Genomic DNA, 21,809 nt, shown 5'->3' on the forward strand with positions numbered 1-21,809 from the left:
CATCAAGAAGAGCTAGCATCTTAAAATAAGTTACCGTTAGGACTGATGATGACACAGATGTTCATCTTCATACAAACACAGCCATACGGCAACCCTGTCCCACGAAGGACAACAATTTTTTATTAAAGGTTTGAGTTTATAAGCACAGAGAGACTCCTTTTGTTCAGGTACTCAGCATTCCCTCAATGAATATTTGTTTATCCTATCATTATCCCACATTTTGTTTTAGGCTCTGAGACTTAGTAGAAAAACTGACCAAGTCCTTTGAAGTGTTAGTTATCAAGTGACCAGTAGGATATGACAAAAAAGAATTAAAAATCCATACATGTGGTTCATCTGTTCCCAGATCAGAATAAAGGCTCATGGTATAGTCTCTTTTATATTGCTTTATAGGTGTAGAATAAATAATACTATCCTCTGAGGCTCATTGATGAGTAAATACAAATAAAAGTGGATTGTTTTCAACTATGAGATCAAAGAAAGCCTTATATTACACAGGTGGATGTTCATTATGCTAGAGCAGTTTCTAAGAGATCTGTGTCAAAGCACTTATGGAAAGCCATCTCCCCCTGGTCGGGTGCAATGACTCACACCTGTAATCCCAGCACTTTGGGAGGCTGAAGTGGGCGGATCACTTGAGGTCAGGAATTCAAGACCAGCCTGGCCAACATGGTGAAACTCCACCTCTACTAAAAATACAAAAATTAGCCGGGCATGGTAATGGGTGCCTGTAATCTCAACTACTCAGGAGGCTGAGGCAGGAAAACTACTTGAACCCAGGAGGGGGAGGTTGCAGTGAGCTAAAATCATGCCACTGCGCTTCAGCCTGGGTGACAGAGCAAGACTCCATCTCCAAACAAAACAAAACAAAAACAAAAAAAATCATCTCCCCTTTCTTCTGAGAACACACGGTTTACTTTGTGAATTTGCAATAGGGCAGATCGAAAGACACACAAAAGGGACCTTGTCCACGCACCAGTCGAGAAAAGAAGCATACAGGAGAAGCTGGATTGGGTATTTTGGGTCGTAAATAGCCTGGAAGGAAGTCATTGCAGGATTCTAGACTCTGTGACTTCAGAAGGCTGCAGGTAACTATCTACAGACTGTCCCGAATGTGCTTGACACTGAGTAGGATGTCCCAGGAATATGAATCCTTTCAACTTTCAACTTTCAAGGAGCTTAAATAGTTTTTTTCCCCTATCGAGAATGACACAACCCAAAACCTGAACACAATCAACCTTTTCCTTTCTCTTTTATGTGAGGACACTAGAAAACACAAAAACTAGCTAACTTCCTCATGCTGGCATCTTGCCCAAATCATCTATCTTGGAAATATTATTTCCTTGGGGCGATGTTATCAATGTCGCTGCATGATAGAATCACCTGGGGATTTAAATACTGATGCCTGGATCCCATCCCCAGAGATTCTGATGTACGTGGTCTGGGGTACAGATAGGGCATTGGGGTTTTAAAAAGCTCCTTGTTTCCAATGTGACACCGATGTTGAAAAGCACTGCTTTAAGATGACCCATGGCATGATGGCAAGGCATGAGGAGGAGTCAGGACTTGGGGACAAGCCATCCAATGAGAAGAACTGTGTTCAGTTTCAGGCCCAGCCTGTGAGCTGCCATTTTGCGTAGGATGCGGAAATGCCTGGGAGTCCTGATCCTTTGCATAGAGGTTTGCAATCATGCTTTCCACATGAGCTTGAGGAAGGAAAACTATGAGGTGGTACCCATAGAGGCAGCCTTTCCTTCCCCACACTGAGCCAACAAGCAATGTCATTCTGCCCAAGATGAGAAGTCAATGGTTTAACATGACATAAGCTGCTATACCAAATAAAATAAAGATTGGTTCACCAAGTTTGGGTCACTTAAAATTGCATGGGACTAACCAACGCAGGGAAAATGGCCTTCAATGCATTCTGTGAACCAGAGAATTGGAGTCCCCAATAGTCCATGTTCTTTTTCTCCAGAGAGGCGTATATTTATAGAAGGAACAAAACCTCGTGCAGGATGAGGGGGTTGGCTAATAATATGTGTGAATACACTGATCTGTCTGAACTGTTCTTGGCTGCCTGCTCTCAATGGTAATAAATATCCACTGAAAGCCGTCTGCTGTATGTGTTTTTGGTAACGTCTCACACTTCCCTGCATGAATACATTCAGAATGTAAGCACCGCACACTCGACTATAGAGACTCTGTTGTATTCTGAATTCTTAAGTTATGCAGCTTAGCAGCTGTGATAATGTAATGGTTTGCAAAATAATAGACTGGCAATACGTCAACCTGGAATAACACATCATGTAATGAATGATGTGAGTACGAAAAGGTTTAATTTATGCTGTGTTAAAAATATCACTCCAGAAATATCCCGCCATTTCAGTGTTTCCTAGACACACAAAAACCCTTTCACCTAAAATTATTGGAATCATTGTGGTCAAAGAGAATGCTTTCCTGTCTCATTTTCCCCCCGATAAAACCGTCAAATTTGAACCACGTTGTGAAGAGACATAAGATTTGAGTCTGATCGACTGTTCATGCATACATTTGTTTCATTTAAAGATGTGTGGCATGGTCTTAGAGATCCAAATAAGTAAGAGGAGAGCCTTTTGCTTTCTCTGCTTGTTCTAACATGTAAGAGGGAACACATTTTCCACCAGAGATAATGCGACTTATGGTAGGTTATCACGGGGATGAAGGCTGTTCCAGTGTAGGTCTTAATGCTGATCCTCTTGTCAGATATTCTCACTGAGAGAAGTTTATATGAACTTTCACATTTCATTCATTCTGTCATCTAGTGGATATTTATTGCACTCCTGTTACAAACCAGAAACCAAAGGGTGTTCCTTGTCCTCAAGATGCCTGCCATGGTATGGAGGATGATGACTGATGCGGACCAGTGATTTCAATGCAGTGTGATTTGTGCTACTGTAAGGAAATTCTAGAGTGCTACAGGAGCCTGCAGGGAAAGCACTTACTCAGACATGGGGAGGAGATGGGGTGCCTGGAAGGGCTTCCTGTGAAATTCTGTCTTTAGGCTGAAAGAAGCAAAGTGGGTAGAGGGAGGAGGCAGAAAGTGCCAGGAAGATGAAAACACATGCAAAGGCCATGGGGCAAGAGTGAGCTTGGTAATTTTGGAGGAAGTGCAAACACATCCATGTTTTTGGTTGGAATATAACACTCCCAGGGTAAGGCATGGGAAGAGGTAAGGCTAGAGGGCAGTGATTCTGAAAAGCCTTGTAATTTGTACTTATCCCAAGGCAGGGGGCCACTTAAGGGTTTTCAGTAGACAAGGGACATGATCACCCCTAGGTTTTAGAAAGATCACAGTGGCTGCAGCACAGAGCATGAACTGAGGGGAGCAAGACTGGCCATGGGGAGAAGGTAACATGCAGGTGAGATGACGGCGGGCTGGACCAAAGAATGAGGAGCAGGAAGGGGACAGACATTTCAGAGCTGGAACGGACAGTGCACTGTGGCTGTGAGAAGGAGACAATGGAAAGAGTTGGGGCAGAAAGATGCCCGGGGTCTAGTTTGGGTTGTAGGAAGTGGGTGGTGTTGGAGAAGCAGGATTATTGGGAGAGATGATGAAGTCCATTGTGGACATGCTGCATTTGATGTGTTGAGATGTTTCAGAGAACAGTGAGGTTCAGTCCACCCCGGGATCTGTGGGTGTGGGTATCAGAGAGGAAAAGTCAATGGGGCAGATGAGCATCCCAATAAATGCAGGAAGTTATGCTCCCACTTCAATAGATGATCTTACAGCTGGAAAATCAGTGGGTGAAAATGGAGATCCACCAACTGGTAAGTATCTGCAGGACTGGGTCAGAGCCCTCACAGGCGGGCATCTCAGGGTGTGAAGAAATACACATTTCTCAGCTTCCTGGAGCCCAAGCTAGAGAAATGAATAGACAGCAGCCTAGCAGATTTCACCTCCACATAAAACCACAAACTAAAACAACAATGGTTGGGCCACGTAAAAGGTTCGCTCACTTATTTTTAGGCTTTGCTTCTATAAAGGTAATCTCCAACATAAAACCATTTCCTCAGATTGCAGAGTTACACTCGTTTAATAAAAACTTTCCCCCTGCCCCAAGGCAAACTCCCAGGAAAAAATTTCCACATTTTCTCTTTCCTTAACTCATTTATATGTTTTGTTCTTACATTTATTAGAATTTTCCATGAAGCTCATTTTTACTTTGCTTCTGGAATAAAAACATCTGGCTTTAGAAGGAAGAAACTGTGTAGAAGGATAGGGCTTGAGTAAGTTGAGTTACTTGGCAGTCACGTGTAGCCAGTTTGAAAGATTTTGTTTTCCATGTGTCTTACATAAAATTGGGAGTCCAAGAAAAGTTATCACTATGACACAAAATGCTGCTTTTCTTGGCTTTAGCAGGTGAATAGCCCTAAAGGACCTCTCCAGGAGACAGGGGTGTGTGTCTAAGTATAAAAAACTGTCATCAGTTATTAAAATACAAGACTGGATGTGGTGGCTCATACCTGTAATCCCAGCACTTTGGGAGGCTGAGGCGGGTGGATCACCTGAGGTCAGGAGTTCAAGACCAGCCTGGCCAACATGGTGAAACCCCAACTCTACTAAAAATATGAAATTATCCAGGTACGGTGGCACATGCCTGTAATGCCAGTTACTCTTGAGGCTGAGGCAGGAGAATCATTTGAGCCCGAGAGGTGGAGGTTGCAGTGAGCCAAGATTGTGCCACTGCACCCTAGGCAACATAGTGAGACTCTGTCTCGAACAAAACAAAATAAAACAAATAAAGAAACAAACGATACAAGCCAAGTGTTCTTATACACAAAGATAGGCAACCCTAAAAACAATGCCTATCATTACGGATTGCATCTTGTAGGACTGTCAGGTATCGTGTTAGGTCCTTGCATATACATGCTTGCTGGTCCTTTCCGGGCACTGCCAAGGAGTGGGTAGTGTGGATAAATAAACCAAAACGGAGAAAGTTTGAGTCACATGGTTAAGGCCATATGACTTGTACATAGTCAACAGTCAATGGTAAATAGTATAAAACTCGTAAATAGCAAATAGACAAGCCTCACTCTTGTCACCCCACCACGCTGCTTTCACCCAAATTGTCTTTGTTACTTATTTTGTGGCTTAATTGTAGCCTGTATGGTATTGACGTCTAATTGTTCTATTTATATAAACTTTACACGTCTAATTTCTCCTCCCATACCAAACACGGCATTTTCTATTTCTTTTCTGTGTTCCACCCTGCCTCGCACAGCGATGTGCTCATGGAATTCTGAAGAAACGTGAACCAGAACTAAGCCTGGTCACTCAGGATTTGGTGGATAGTTGCAGGGTTAAAAAATTGTGATTCTTTCTTTCAACGCAGCCTCTAGGCAGTTGGAAACAGAAGCAATTGTTGAACCCTGGACACCCAAGGGCTCAGGACTTTCAGTGTCCTGGAAATCATGTTCTTCTCTTTGGTTTTCGGCACCTCTGACTGGCATGTCTTCTATATTTCCTATAACATGAATACCGGTGACGAGTTAGTTATCACCCTTTTCCCAGGGCCAGGCTGCCATGTCAGGGCTCCTCCAGAGAGCAAAGACGAAACGTGATCCCATGGCAAGGACATGCCATGCCAGGCCCCTGGATTTAGGTCCTACTCTGTCATTGATTGTATATTCCTATACAGAATGATTAAACTTCTCTGTGCCTTGGTTTCCCTATTTATACAAGACAAGGGTAGGAACCCCTGGGCTCTGTGCCTCGTTAGTAACTCGTGATGGTAAAGTAGGGGAATGGACTGAAAGTCTTAAACAAATGCAAGGTCATCTACGTCATTAGATATCGTGAGACAATGGAAACCAGCTCAGATGCCTGGCACCCTCAAGGCTGCTGAAGCAACTGCAAAAGCTGCTGTTGTTTAAACTCAGGGAGTCCCAGGGTAAGAGTGCCAGCTGTCAGTGTTTGCCCTCACCTCTCCTCCTGTTATGTAAACACAGGACTCCATTCTGAAAACTGTCACAGAACTGTCAATTCCACTGACCCACAGTGTAAGATGTCCAGTGAAATTGACAGGACACGGAACATTTCAATTTGTTCCACTCTCCATTGCTGTGGAGGGTGAGGTGGTAGATTCATCAGGAAGACCCAATGTTCCAAGGATGTGCTGCACTAGAGGGCCCCAAAGCTGCTATGCTGGAGGGTTCCCAAGCTGCTATGCTGGAGGTTTCCCAAGCTGCTATGCTGGAGGGCCCCAAAGCTTCTATGCTGGAGGGCCCCAAAGCTGCTATGCTGGAGGGTTCTGAAGCCGCTATGCTGGAGGGTTCCCAAGCTGCTATGCTGGAGGGCCCCAGAGCTTCTATGCTGGAGGGCCCCAAAGCTTCTATGCTGGAGGGCCCCAAAGCTGCTATGCTGGAGGGCCCCAAAGCTGCTATGCTGGAGGGTTCCGAAGCCGCTATGCTGGAGGGCTCTGAAGCATTCAGACCATACTCACATTAAGGCCAGTGGGTATGTGCTTAAGGGCAGAACAGTGGGGTGTGCTTAAGGGCAGAAAACAGGCCTGTGTGCTTTGAAAGCAAGTATGTGCAAACATACCCAATAACAGACAAGTTTTGTGTATGACACTATATCCCTATATCACCACTTTTTCTTAAATTAGTAAACAATGAATTACAGAAGTGGTAACTGCATCTATCTGAATTTATGTACACATACATTATTTATTAAACATTTTATATGGAGAGCATAATGGTATAAATAGAGGTTTCCAGGTGACTGCATTTGTGTGTGCATGTATGGGCATCTATAAAGGATGACTATCTGCTCAATCCTGCCATTGGCACGCCTTAAGGCACACAATTCACATTTCCATGTCACATTTGTGAATAAATATCTTAATAAGAGAACACACGATAAGAATTCAGTTACCATACAGACCAAAGAGTTTTCACTAACACCTAAAATCACACTCAATAGCAGCCTGATCGATGTGTAAATTTTGCTATCACTGATGGCCTAAGCTCTAAGCTATTGGTATAACATGAAATACACAGTAAGCATTTAACATATATTAGCTGATGATCTTGACATTCAGAACAAGAAATAATTCTCAAAATAAAGACCTACACACAACTAGAATAGAAAGGGAAGCCTTTTTCATTATTCAAATGGCAGAAAAAAAACTCATTAAAACTCAGGAAATCAACCCTAACTATTTAGACAGCCCCTCATATTTTTAAACCGTTAGTTTTTTTTTTTAATTTAAACATCACTGAGTAGTAAGTATACCACCGGAAAAAGTCACAATTTAATTCTGATCTTTATAAGATGCTGTGGGTTGCTGATTCAGCAAGAGAGCTTCATGTGACGCTATTTGCTTTATCAGGTCCTACGCTACACCTTGACCGAAGATGTCTACGCAGATGACAAAAACTCACGGAAGGACTTGCCACGATTCAAACAGGGGCTTTTGGGGTTTCTGAGAGCCACAAAACCGTCATACACTTTGTGGATGGTGAGCCTGCCATCCCAACGACAACCAGCTTTCAGTTAACTATAGTCAGCCCCAAACTGCATCTGTTACTCCAGAGAAGGACAAATCCTTATTATTTTATAGGATCTTCTCTGCTAGGGGCTTCCATAAAGTAACTGTGCTTTCAGGAAATTAACAGAGTAATTTTAAGCCAAAATCTATAGTATTAAAAACACATAAACCCCAAATGATAGCAATGTATGGTAGGGGACGGGGGGTGGGCGGGAAAAGAGCTTTTATAATCAACTGCCTGCATAATTTAAACCGGCAAAGCTTTGAAGCTCCTTAATGTCACCATCACCTCCCTTTTAGACACTGTCACCCAGCAGAAGAAATTCACAGTCCTGCTGCACTAATGAGTAAGTTTCAATAAACACAGAAGAAATCAGTTTCACAGCCCCCATACATTTCTCGACAAGCACTCAAATCTTTCATACCCATTCCAGGGGGAAGCTCCCATCCCAGTCTTTTCCCTCATATTTCATCTCTAAGAGCACCCCTCCCCCCTCCAAGATCCACAAGTGACAAAAATTGCTGTTTCAGGTCTCTCATCATTATCTGTTGAAAAACTAAAACTACAGATGAGATCGTATTGTACTGTCCCAGGAGCTCTAACTGTTCAGGAAACATTAGTAACAGAAGTAACGCTGTATACAATGAAAACAAACATCTCCCTGTCTTTGGAGCAAATGAAAAGCAAACAGCCGGCCACATAGCTTACCCTTTCAACGCTGCGCCTTCTCAGAGATCCATAAGGTATTTTCAGCAAAAGTCTTTGGGATCTATTCGGAGCCACTGCAGCCTGAACCACCATGGTGTACAGCTGTGTGTGTGTGTGTGTGTGTGTGTGTGTGTTCCCAGCAAAGAGAGAAGGAGCCTCCCTCAAAAAATAAGTTATGGTCTCCTGGAAGGTTCCCAAATATCAAATAACTGAAAGAGTTTTTCTTTCGACCATATGAATCAAGATGTGGTTGGTCAGGAGGAGGGGGGATGGGAAAAAAGAAAAGCAGACCAAGTTCTTCAACTTGAGCCCACACGAAGCAACATCTCTAGCTTTCTTCCATCCGTCCCTCTGTACAGCTGGCTCAGCGAGACTGCCGTGTCCTGGTCACAGACAAGTGACGCTTCTGGGGAGAGTGATCCAGAAATGTCAACTTTGTTTCTTGTGGCTGCAGATGGTAACCAGGTCAGTTGTCTAATCACAGCTCTATCAGACGTATTATTCATTCCATCACGTGACTCCCAAGCCCCTCGGCTGTACAGGAGGTCACATGCTCACCTTAAAAAGACTATTTGGAATATCACCATCTGGAGTGGAGATTAACGCAGAATCCTACATTCTGATTTTACTCTCTTCTGAATGCAGGAACAATATTTGAAGACCAGAGACAGAACACATCAGGGACCTCTTTGCAGTCATAAATTCTATCTATAAAGCCAAGCATCGGACATGCGTATCTGTCTTTCCCCCCTGCTTTCTAACACATAAAAATAAACGCACGTGTGTAACTCATTGTATATGTGAGTACAGTCCACAGAGAGAAAGTAGGAGGGAAAGAAGAAGAAAGGGTTTCAATCAATGGTTCAGATGAATTGAATCAAATAGAACAGACTTGCATTTGGCATCTTCTCATTTAAATGTCTGTGTTATAGAATATTTATTTCTATGCATGCCAGTAAACATGGAGAAATTATGTTTCATTTTACAAGGCTCTGTCGAAGCAGATACATCCATCACGTCTGTCAATTCTTTTCTGATCACATTGTGTGATTTCAGGCCAGATAGCCTTCTTTGATGGATGGCATAAATGGTCTCAAACATTAACTTTTCTGCAATATTTTCATCTATCCCCCCATCTCTACTCCTCCCTAAGTCAGTTTATTTCCACAGCAGAAAAAATTACTACAAAGAAAATCAAGTAAGGGGCTTTCAGGATATGGGGTATGTTCAGGTTTTTTTTCTCTCTTTATTTTTAAAGCATTTCAACATATGCCGCTTCTGTCTGTTCTGAGTTTTGTGAAAGGGATGGCCATTTCTTTGGTGGTCATTCCATGATTTTTGGTATTAGCCTGGACACCTCTCATATGCTCTGGGCACCAGCTCTATGAGACACTGTCTGCAGACCAGAGCTTAGTTTATTGAAAATAATGGAAAAGAAGGTTCTGTTTACTCAAACAAACCTAGTAGGAAATGGGAGTGGGATGTGAAGGAAAGCAGCAGAGTTTTACACTATGAGAAAATGAATCAGAAGCAAAGAGGGGAGGGGTGCCACGGTGGTGGCGGCGTGCAGGCTGGAAACCTGGGTTCAGCCCTCCAGTGCAGGCACACATCGAAAGTCAGTTAAAGAAAGCATCAAGTTGATGTGGGAAATTCCAAATATACAACAATTGGGCTTTGTTCATAATTGGTTCCATGTGTGCAGTGGGAGAGTCAGTGAGAGGGTGAGGGAGGTAGGAGGGAGATGGAAACCTCTTAACCACGACTCACATGGCGTCTTTGGTGAGGTGGTTTAGGCTTACATCTCTTTTTGCCCCTCTCTCTTGTATCTTGCCTGAACTGCTTGGTTTCAGAGTATTGGGGTGGGGCGTGGGGGACAGAATCTGGAATGATACCTGATTATTGAGCCAAAGCAAGATAATGTCATTTCTTGGTAAAACTGCATTTGACGGTGTAACACTTTTGAACAAAGGACAGGCACATTTTCAAAACACTATCTGTTGAGAGTCATAGGATGTCGTTCTTTCCGCTCAGTTTTGGGGTCGGTGGGCGGACAGCGATGAGATGGACTGAGAAGCCACTGCCTCTTCTCTGACCCAGGCTAGGGCGAAGCCCCGGGGAGCTGAATTTATTTATATTTGACTAAATGCAACTTCCTGTTTCCCAGGGGTATTAATGAACGTTTCACTGGAGAGCTTAGGCTTTATGGCATAGCTCAGATCATAAGGGACATTTTGATGAACTAAGTGCAAATAAAACAAAAACACATGCATTCGGTTAAGGTTAAAATACATATAGACGAGAACGTCAATGGAAACAAAAATAACCCTGGGCCAGACTCCCACACATCTGAGTCTCACACATTCCACCTCCTTCCCATGGGAGGCTGGAGAAGGATCACTTTTCATATTAGCACAAGAGCCTCCTCCCAGATAATGGGGCCCTCCCCAGTCCCCCTGGAGGAGGTGACCGCCTCCTCTGAGTGATTTAAATGCTCTCAAAGGTTGGCTTGTCCAAAAATATCTTTCTGATTGTCTTGCATGGGCGTTAGAGACATAAATTCAAAATTAATTATTGAATTAAAGTCTTTCTTTAAGAAAAAATAGAGACAGGGTCTCACTATATTGCTCAGGCTCATCTTGAACTCCTGGGCTCAAGCAGTCTTCTCACTTCAGTCCCACAAAGTGCTAGGATTACAGGCATGAGCCACCAGGCCTGGCCAAGTATTTCTTTCCCTTGTTAGAATACACATATGTTTCCCAGGAGGGGATATGCATTCATACTCTCGTAGTTATAACCACTTTAGGAGAAACAAGGGGAGCGGATGTTCACCTAGCACCCATCCATCGCCAGGCCATGTGCTGTGAGGTTATCAAAGGACTTCCAGGGAGGAAATGAGTTCCTTTAATTCTGTTTAAGTCGTGAAGTAACTGGTGCTCAGAGGGGTTTAGTAAGTTGGGCAAGGCAGCACAGCTAGAAATTCGGAGCTAGGACGAAAGCCAAAGGCAACTGGTGTGTGATTTCAGGGCTCAGGTTGCCGGTCCCACAGGACTTCATCAGATTACAGCAGTTTGGAAATCCCAAAGGAAGATACATCCGTTGAGTCCAACAGGAAATGGAAAACTCTCTTTGAAAAGAAGAGAATGTCCATACAGGAAACTGTTAGATTGAGCAACTTTAGAGCTTCTGGAGCGCAGCTTTGATGTTGCCAGAAGTTGGGCACAGGGGCCAGAGGGGCTGAGAAGCACAAAGGAGGCAGGGAGGCTGGCGCAAGCCCTGGCCTAAGGGTTCAAGGGAGGAGCTGAGCCTGGGGCCAGGATCACTGGGTGGAGGCTGGAACCTTGGAGACCCACCCTATGGGAGACTCAGCCTGCTGGAGCCTTTGTCCATGGTCAAGGGGAGGTGAGGAGAAATACCCGGCTGCTCCTTTCTATCCGCCTTCCAACCTCCTGACAGCATCTTCCAGCTAGCTGACGGGCAACTATGGAAATAAACATACAGGCAGGGCAGGGAATGGGTGAGCCATAGATCTGAGTGTATGTGGCCCTGGGCCAACCCTGAGGGACAGAGACATTGGACCAAAGGACCGGGAAATGATGAACTGAGGGTGAACTGAAAATAATAGCAAGAGGAGGCTGGGTGCGGTAGCTCAGGCCTGTAATCTCAGCACTTTGGGAGGTAGAGGTGGGCAGATCACCTGAAGGGAGTTAGACCAGCCTGGCCAACATGGTGAAACGCTGTTTCTACTAAGAACACAAAAATTAGCCAGGCATGGGGGTGGGCGCCTGTAATCCCAGCTACTGGAGAGACTAAGGCAGGAGAATCACTTGAACCTGGGAGGTGGAGGTTGCAGTGAGCCGAAATTGTGCCATTGCACTCCAGCCTGGGAAACTCTGGGGGTCTATGGAGATTTCTCTCTGCAATTCCTGGGTCCAAGTGAGTCTCTCTTCCAATGAGCCATTTCAGGTGCTTCTCTTTCCCTGGGCCCCACACCCCGCCTTTGTCTTCCTCTCCCTCCTCTCACAGCCTGGAGTTGAGGTCAGTGAGGGGTTTCAATCCTGCTTCTCAGACATGCTTTGTGCATCCTGCTTAGGGGCCTAACCCCTTGCATGGCGTCTCAAAACAACAACAACAACAACAACAACACCAAACACAACAACAAATACACACACACACACACACATACAGCAAGAAGAAAACCCATGGAACAGAGTATTACACAGAAAGAGCAGGTTGTTGTCAGGCCGGTGGATGACGTGGTGCCCTCTGCATCCAGGAACAGCCTAATGGCTGCTGGATGTGGGGTGGGAATCAGGGGGGATAGATGCCTCGGGGATGGGGAGGAGGGCAGTCAATGAACCACATGAAGGAGAGGGAGATGTAGAAGACACTCTTCAGTTCTAGACCCTGCAAAGCTGTGGCTTTTGATGCCTTGGGGCGCAGTGCATATAAGGCCGGTGAAGCTTTTTGTTTGCTTTGAACATTTCCTTCTAGTCTGAATGAAAATGTTTGCATTAAAATCCTGGAAGGAAAATACATAGGAATCAATTAAGACAGGTTTCAGGAAGGTGGATGGTCTTGCCATGCCACAGCAAGATGTACCAAAGCCAATGGGTGTTTTTGGTTGTGAATAGCAGGGTGTGAAAGGGGTGGGGAGCTGGGGGTAACGTTCATTGGAGAGAGAGCGTTTTGCAGCGTTGGTGGTAATGGAGGCAGCAGCAGGAGGGGGAAGAGCCCACCGGGCCCACGTGTGTGCGGTCATAGGAAGGGACTCATAGATCAAGCCAGTTCCTGGGCAGACGCATGCTGAAAAGCCACGTGAAGGGTAAGTAATCTCCCGACGGAATCCTGGGTGCTGGCACAGACGTGTGGCCTGGTCATTTCAGCCCAGGGTGAGCCTGATGAACCTACCCCTTATCTACGTGTCCAACTATTTCCCCAGTGCCTGAAATAACTGCTAGTGAGGCTGACCTGTCTGTCCCTTGGAAGTCCACTCACGTGTGTGTCTGACCTCAGAACTGCCACTTGCTGGCACTAAGTAAACTCATTTGCATTGCTTTTGTACGGTTAGCAGAATACTGAAAGGACAGGTCACAGGACAGAGAAGTTTGAGCTGGGGAGGTGATGGAGGTCACACTGTATAATGTGTGCTGTCACGACACTCCCAGGGCAGAAGGCAGGCTGAGACCGCCATGAGCCCCAGCAGAAGGGGCAAAGGATGGTGTGCTGGAGGAAGAGTTTCGAAGGAGACCTGAGGGGCCTTTCTGATTTTGTTCCTTATCATTCTTTCCCTTACAAAAGGTGAAACAATCCAAGGCTGACTGTGTAAATATCTGTCCTAACTTCCACCTTGAGCCGTAATTCCCGGTAACATCTTGCAGGGTGTTAAAAGCGGGCTCTTAGTGTAGTTTGAGGTCACCAGGCAACAGGTGACAACTGTTCCCACCTTCTCCGACATGCCACGCAAGGGGTCAGCCCCGTAAGCAGGACTCGCACATGCCACATCTGAGAAGCAGGTTTGAAACCCCTCCTTGACCTCACCCCCAGGCTGGAGGAGGAGGGAGAGGAAGACTAAGGAGGGGCGTGGGGCCCAGAGAAAGAGAGACACCTGAAATGGCTCATTGGAAGAGAGACATCACTTGGACCAGGGAATTGCAGAGAGAAATTCCCAGAGATTCCCAGCCAGAAACCCACAAAGCACTCCACAAGGACAAGAGTTGGACTTAAACACCCACAAGTCCCAGAGAAAACCAAGGCCGTCCCATAACAGCTGAGTCACGTCAAGCTCCCTGCTGGGCCCTCACCTCTGGTCTGCTTCAGCCCTGGAAGGGTGAAGCCAGCGCAGTGAGTACTGGGGAGATGGGGGGACGCAGCAGAGGGGACTCAGAGCTGGAGGCACGCACCCACAATTCCCGCTACAGCCATCACCCCAACCTGCCCCCAGCTGGGGGATGGGAGAAACCGTAGCTTTGATTGAAGCTGGTGTTGTAAGTATTGTCAAGTGAAGCAAGGAAGAGGCTAAGCAGGATGAAATTGAACCAAACACACACAGGAAGAAAATAGATTCCTCCTAAATAGACTAAATCATTACACATTCTATGCATGTAACAAAATATCACATGTCCCCCATAAATATGTACCTGTATTATAAATCAATACAAAAGTGAAAAAAGAGCTCAATCTTCAAGGAGTACATTCTTAAAAGACTTGGAAAATTCCCAGGTGGGAGTGGGGAGTTTGGAAGGGAAACTGTGTTTCTTCAACATTCCTTCCCCATCCCGTTACCTCCCGACCCAGTGACAGCCTAGGTAATTCATGTCACGTCTCATTAGAGGAAGCTGGGACTGAGGTTAGACAAACAGAAAGGCTGCCTACATCCATAATTTTCTGTTTGAAAACTGGCTGGAATGTAGGCCAAACATGAAACCCAATATCCGTAAGAACAGGACCAAGACATCAAGCAACACTCCTATCACTAGACCTCGCGTGCCCAGGGCCTGCGAGATTATCTCCAGCTCACCAGTGTGGGAAAGTTTAGCTTTCTCTTGGTTTTACCTAGGGGTTCCTCTGACACAGTGCGCTGTGTGCAGTATCTGTCTTTGGCCAGACTTTTTCTCCTCCTGTGGTGTTTGGAAGACTCTCGGCAGAATTGTAGCTAGCTTGGGCGAGCAGTTACAATTTTTTCCTCCCCCCTCCCTCCCTCCCTTCTTTCCTTCTCTTCTTCCTCCCTTCTCTCCCTCCCTCCCTCCCTCCCACCCTCCCTCCCTCCCTCCCTTCCTTCTCTCCCTTCCTTACTCCCTTCCTCCCTCTTTCCTCCCTCCCTCCCTCCCTTTTTTCCTCCTTTTCTCCTTCCCTTCCTTTCTTCCCTTACTCTTCTCTCCTTTCTTCCCTTTCCCTTCTGCTCCCCTCCCCTCCCCTCTTTCCCCTTCCTTTCCCTTCCTTCCCTTGCTTGTGGGATTGCAGTCTAGGCTTTATTTAATACTTATTCTCCAGGAGCAGCCAAGCAAACGAGCTAAAGGACCTTTAGACTGAATTGTGCAGCTTGCCTCCTGCCTATCCTTGCTGGGAGAGAGGAGCTGCTGTTCTAGGATAAGTGAGTCAGTTCCTTACTTCTGCCATAACACTGTCCGTGCTCCTTTTGTGTTCTGTACCAAGCTCTATGATACTGGCTCCATTCTTGTCTAAATGAATTGTATTATTTTCATTTATTGCTTATGCCAAATTGTTCATTCAACCATTATTTTACTGACTGTCTAACAAAATAATGCAACTCCCTTATATGGCATATTCTATTATAGGCACTATTCTAAAGTTTTAAAATATTTAATTTATTTAGCTCTCATGACACCTTATCAGATAGTACTCTTATTTCCCTGGATGAAGAAAAAAGAACTGAGGCACAGAGATTGAAGTAACTCACTCAAGATCACATCGAGAGGCTCCAGAGTCCATTGACCACCTCCCTCTTCTGTGTCCCTACAACAGATCCAGTGCTGAGCCAAGAACAGGGGCTGCAAGAGAACTTTTGCTTACTGGAAGAGTTTTCTTTTGTTCCTCAAACTCAGCTCCTCTCTGTGATGAGGTATCTGTGGTGAAGTGAAAGATGGCTGGCCTTAGCCCTGAGTCTGCATGTGAAACTGTCATCACAAGGGGAACCAGACGTGGCTCTCTTCCCTGTCTTGCAGCCTGTGTTGCATGCGCACCTCCCGTGCTAATCGGGAGCCTCAGAATCTCACTCAGCCTTTATCATAGCAACCATCAATCACTCAATCTTTAACACAGCAGGCATCCATCATAGAGAATGTCAAGTCTACTGAGCACCTTCCCAACAGGATGAAATGAAACAATGCTTGTGAAAGCTCTTTGTAAACAATACGTGTGCACCTTCCCTTTTCTTCCAGTCTCAATTCTGCACATGGTTTTCCTGTTGTCTCATTTGCCACAAGAGCCTCTTGTACGTCGCCACCTAGCCGTCTGCCTCTTCATGTCTGTTCTGCTATAGGGTCCATGTTTCATCCGTCTGAATTCCTTAAAGGCCATTGGGCTTATTCACGTATTTTGAGTGGGAAAGAGACTTCTTCCTGAACCTTTGAGAGCTCCCTGTTCAGCAGATTTCATTTGAGTAACTATGAATAGAGAATTAATTCGCCCAAGCTAAGACCCCCTATCCCCATCAACTCAAAATCACACACTACAAAGGAAACTGGACCTTATCCTCCTACAGGGCAGGGAGGAAAATGCACCATCTGCTCTATGGAAACCTCATGTGCAAATCGGGCATCCTAGACTCTTACTTGATCTTTCTGGCAAGGATTTCGCCATAGAGGATGTCAAATGTGAATGACCAGTGTGGAGGATTAGTCAGTATCAGTATTTGTCTTAGAAGGCCTTGCTTTACGGACATCAAGGACGGGGCCCATCAGCATGTGCAGGTTGTTCAGCTCTTCCTCCATGGAAAGGGAGCAGACAGATCTTGCTCACAACTGAAGATGGATTTTATGCCTCCACAAGAAGGTCCTTCACATCTGGCCTTGATATGATTTGTCCCCCTGAGAACTCCACTTGCCCTTCCCAGCAGGAGGCCAAATCAGGCCATCCGTGGCTACAGCTTGGGCTAAGGGCTATTCTGCATGGCAGTAATGGCTTACTGTGTGTGCCGTTAGGAGTGATGGTCATGCCCAGAGTCTGAGGAATCAACGCTCTTGCAAGACGGCTGTGTGATTAAGCGGGTAATAAGCTGACCTCTGTGAAGCTGGCTGTGTAGATGGGCTTTCAAGATCATTTTGCTAAACCCTTTTGTATGTGCTGTCAGTTTGGATGGATTTTGATAACTGGCATTGATTTGCCATGTTTATGAAGCGCAGTTTGCACAGGGTAAACTGTGTAATTGCACCTGGAATGACAATATAAATAATGTCCTTATCTATGGTATTGACTGCCAGGATTCGCTGAATAAATATAGTATCCTCCAAACAGAGCCAACGCCTGTTGACTCAACTTTTACTAGGCTTAGCTCTCAAATTTCAGGTGTCTTAGATAAGCATTGGGTGGCGAATGATCAACTTTTACATCTGCTTCTAATTTCCATGCTTCCTTTTTCCAGGAGGAGAAATTTAACAAGCAATTTTCTTCAACAGGAGAATAGTTCATCTTGGTTTAAGTAATCCCTCTGGCGCTGCACAGGACAATGGCTTTCTTTAGGGCCATCAGATTGCTTTCCCCCCTGTGCCCAGGGACATAGCAGTCCCAGGGTCAACCGCCCATTTGCTCATGGACATCTGGGATAAGCCACATGGCATATTTTCCCAAAGTGAGGAAAGAAGGAAAGAAAGCATCTTGAATTTGTTAGAAAGACTGTTGCTTTGAAGCCTCATTCATGGGAATATGGTTAATATTAAATGTGCTCCAGAGAATACTCAACACCCTGTAAATCAAATGCCAAAGGATTCCTCAGCACAAGCTTATGATGAGAATGGGTAAAACCTCTCCAGTGGACAAATCCTTACAGGTAGATGAGGATGAGTAGGGGATCATAACAGTTCTTGCTTGCTGGGGGTACTGCGTTCTATGCATTTTAAACCTCTATGGCACGAACGCACTTAATAGACTGTTGACATGAAAATAACATGACATAGCACAGTCCTGCCTGTGAGAACAAGGGTGGTAAGAAATGACATTAAGGCAAGATTCTGATTTGCATACAATAGAACAATATCTTTTAGATCTCATTCCATTAGCAAGGGGGAGCCATTAAAAGTTATTTTTAGGAAGGAGGTGACACCATCCAACCTGAGTTTTGGGGACTTGATTGATAAAAGATGAAGGGTAGGGCCAGGCATGGTGGTGCACATCTGGAATCCCAGCACTTTGGGAGGCTGAGGTGGGCAGATCATGAGGTCAAGAGATCAAGACCATTCTGGCCAACGTGGTGAAACTCCATCTCTACTAAAAATATAAAAATTAGCTGGGCGTGGTGGTGTTCGCCTGTAGTCTCAGCTACTCAGGAGGCTGAGGCAGGAGAATCACTTGAACCCAGGAGGCAGAGGTTGCAGTGAGTCAAGATCACACCACTGGACTCCAGCCTGGTGACAGAGACTCTGTCTCAATAAATAAATAAACAAATAAAAAGATGAATGGTAGAATGAAGAACTAAGGTGTATTGGAGGCCAAGAGAGCAGTTATAAGACTGCAGTTGTACAAATGAGAAATGATTACGTGCAGAACTAGGACATTGTTCTTCTACAACTTCTGTTTTGATAGACTAGAGGAAGGATGGTCCTATTAGTCAAGATAAATGCACAGGAGAAGGGGAAGGTTTGGGGAGATAACAATGAGTAGCTCTGGGCATGCAGAGCTTCTGATGCCTGAACATTTTGATCTGCCGCTTAGGAGAGGAGTCAAGCCTATACATGCAGCTCTGGATTTCAAGAGCAGACTCCCAATCACTCAATAAGTTATTAGTTAGGTGTGAGGGCAGACATTCAATAACACACATTTTCTTCTCATACACCTTTACTGGAAGATGTCCCCAGCAGAAGAATGTTAGAAGAGAATCTGAAGTCCAAGAAAAGAAGAACAGATCACAGGAGAGGGGCCAAGGGAAAAGAGAATCCTCAAGAAACCAGTCACGCAGGAGACCAAGAGAAGAGCCAATCAACTGATGCATGAGGATGGGGGGCTTCAGAAAGAATGTTTCAATAAAAAAAAAAAGGAGTAGGTTAAGTAGCTGATGAATTTACCAAATTGAGAGGACATATCTAGCTCTATTGAAAATCTTAGATAAAAATGATTCATGAATACACAGAACATAAAGCAAACACTGAAATAAGGCAACTGCCAACTCCAGGAAAAACATAAAGTTGTAAAATCCAGGACATGCCATCATGATGTATAATATTTCTCAGCTGTAAATAATATTTTAATATTCATAATAAACTGAATTTTGATTTAAACTGTGATATCAATATATTGAGAATACAGAGGGGGAAGAGATGTGTGTGCTCGTTGGGAAAGAGACTTAGAAGTTGGGAGGAAAAGACTGGAGCCGAGGGCTTTTCTTTCAAAGCCTTCCAGTACTCTTCAACTTTCAAATGCTATGAATATTGCCATGCGCATATGTTATCTTGATCAAAATAAAAATTAAGTTGTAAACAGCAGGATCAATGTTACAGGGGATTTGAGCTAGATAAGGACAGACAGTGATGGGGCTGATGCCTTTGAGAACGTGTCCTTGCAATGTCGGTAGCAGAAGCAGAGCTGTGGAGGGTGAGCTGGAACCACAAGCCTCTTTCTGAAAGGACAGATTTCAGTCCGATACTGGGTTATTTAATCCAATGAAAAATGTTTCAGGAAATCTGCTTGATTTCCTCTGTTTCTTTTTTTCCTTTGGTGTGCGGCGTGGGGCTCCTAATCTAAGGATCTGCTGCTGAAAAGCTGCTGAATGCAAAGCCTCCAAGGTATGCCTCGGAGAGGAGCATTTTAAATCTTCTGAACCGAGATGCAGACAGACAAAAATGAAACAGGACAAAGACATCACTGGGGGTACTGCCAACACTCCCGGAGCCAGTCCTGAGGAGCCATTTGTGTGTTTGGACTGACCTCCGGTCCTGTGCTCTTGGCATCGGAGCAGGATCCTATGTGTGCATTTGCATGTGTGAGCTTATGCACACGAACCTGTGTGCTCCTTCCTCTCATGAACCCAGCAGCATCGCAGCAGCGAGAGAAGCCCCAGAGTGGTGACAACTAATTATGAAACACCAGTCTGATATGTCCCTTTTATCTCATCTTGCAGAAGCCTCGTATTCCCCCAAAGCCCCCCAGTAGCCCTTTGTAATCCCAGAAAAGAAGTGTCAATATGGAAACAGCTGTTCTTGAGATAGCGGGATGACATCCTAATGAGTATGCCATCAGCTACAGAGGAAACCCAAGGCTAATGAGCTTCTGATGCAAATATTCTTTCTAGATGATCCGACTCACATGAGAAAGGCTGCAATCCCCAGCAACGCTGGCAGAGGAGACACTGGCCTGTAGATGTCAAGTCCTCTTTTGTTCTTATTTAGGGTTTTAGCCTCTCAAACCCTGTAGGGCAACAGACAGTCTCCCTGGTGCATCCGGAAGGTGATTCTGGAAAAAGGCAGCCCAGAGTTTTTTGTTTTGTTTTATTTTTTGCTCAGAGGCCATGCTAGGAAAGCCAATTTCGATAGCAGGAGAAATAGCCACAGGTTGCTGTAGTTCAGACAGGGAGTGAAGGCTGCGCATAGAAAGAACTCGCATTCTCAATCATTCAAGGGGGGATGGTTAGGGAGTAATAGCAGTGGGAGAGAGCTCTAGGGGTGGAGGAAAGGGAGATGATAGATTGCAGCACGTGATCTGAGGCAGATGCCTTTTCTAGGAGGAAAGCCAGGGAGGAAGAGAACTGACCCATCACGTGCCTCCTTGGCATCAGGCACAGCCCTGGGCACTTTCTCAGTATCACCTCTTCTGACTCTTCACTGTGACCCTGTAAGCTGAGTAGCTTTAGCTACTCTTCATTGATAAGGAAACTGAAGTTCACAAACATGAAATACTTGCCTATAACCTCACATCTAGAAAGTGGTACCAAGCTGGGATTGAGACTTAAGTGGAAGAGACTTTAAAGCTCCCCCTCAATTTTCTTTAGGGATGTATACATAGGTGGCGAAGCTATACAGAAAATAAAAAAATCCTATAAAAAAGCTGGGGGGTCCAGACACGGTGGCTCACACCTGTAATAATCCTAGCATGTTGGGAGACTGAAGCAAAAGGATTGCTTGAACCCAGACATTCAAGACAAGTCTGGGCAACATAACAAGACCTCGTCTCTACAAAAATTAAAGAAACAAACAACAACAACAAAAGCTGGGCGTGGTTGCTTACACCTGTAGTCCCAGCTACTTGGGAGGCTGAGGTGGGAGGACTGCATAAGCCCAGGAGGTCAAGGCTGCAGTGATCCATGATCATGTCACTGAACTTCAGCCTAGATGATAGAGGTAGATCCTGTCTCAAATGAATGAATGAATGAATGAATGAATGAATGAATGAATGCCGGGGAAGGGTGGTGTTTCTCTCTGGGGGAGGGAGAGAATTTTAATCGAGAGGGGATGCCCAGAGACTCCTGGAGCCCTCATCACAATATTTCATTTTTAATCTGGGTGGTGGTTACACAGGGTGTTCACATTGTAAATTACCCTTTAGACTATACATACATGTTTTATGAGATTTTTTGCACCTCACCAGTATCTTACAATAACAAATTACAAACAAAAAAGAGAGTCCCTATTCTTTGTACATCCAGTGATTTCTTCAGTATGTCAACAGGATGGCCTCTGAAATGACTGTGTCAGACACCAGATTACAACCCGGTGAGAAATGCATGGGATCAGGAGATTTCTGTCTTTTGCATTTTACCGCCCCCACCAAAAGTTAAATTTTACAATGACAGTAAAAATATACTAGTTAGAAATCAACCAATTGAAATGTATCTATTGAGGTCCCTGTATACAGTATCCTAGGTGCCATGGAGGTTACAAAGGCATCCTTGCCTTTTGGATCTC

At 44.9% G+C, this 21,809-nt stretch overlaps 1 protein-coding gene across 11 annotated transcripts in view; it reads right to left on the reverse strand.

The window, feature by feature from the left end:
• The window catches only part of FRMD4A (FERM domain containing 4A), a 696,700-nt gene that overhangs the window by 362,468 nt on the left and 312,423 nt on the right, over positions 1-21,809 (reverse strand). For 3 of the 11 annotated variants that reach the window (XM_035252806.3, XM_035252807.3, XM_035252797.3), the window contains exon 1: positions 8,242-8,713. The exons of the other annotated variants lie outside the window; for them this stretch is intronic. In XM_035252806.3, the coding sequence (XP_035108697.1) occupies positions 8,242-8,334 (93 nt within the window). In that variant the 5' untranslated portion in view covers positions 8,335-8,713. Of the gene's footprint in view, positions 1-8,241; positions 8,714-21,809 lie in introns of those variants that run through there. 11 annotated transcript variants of the gene reach the window in all.

Source organism: Callithrix jacchus, chromosome 7, assembly GCF_049354715.1.
Source record: "Callithrix jacchus isolate 240 chromosome 7, calJac240_pri, whole genome shotgun sequence".
Taxonomy (NCBI): domain Eukaryota; kingdom Metazoa; phylum Chordata; class Mammalia; order Primates; family Cebidae; genus Callithrix; species Callithrix jacchus.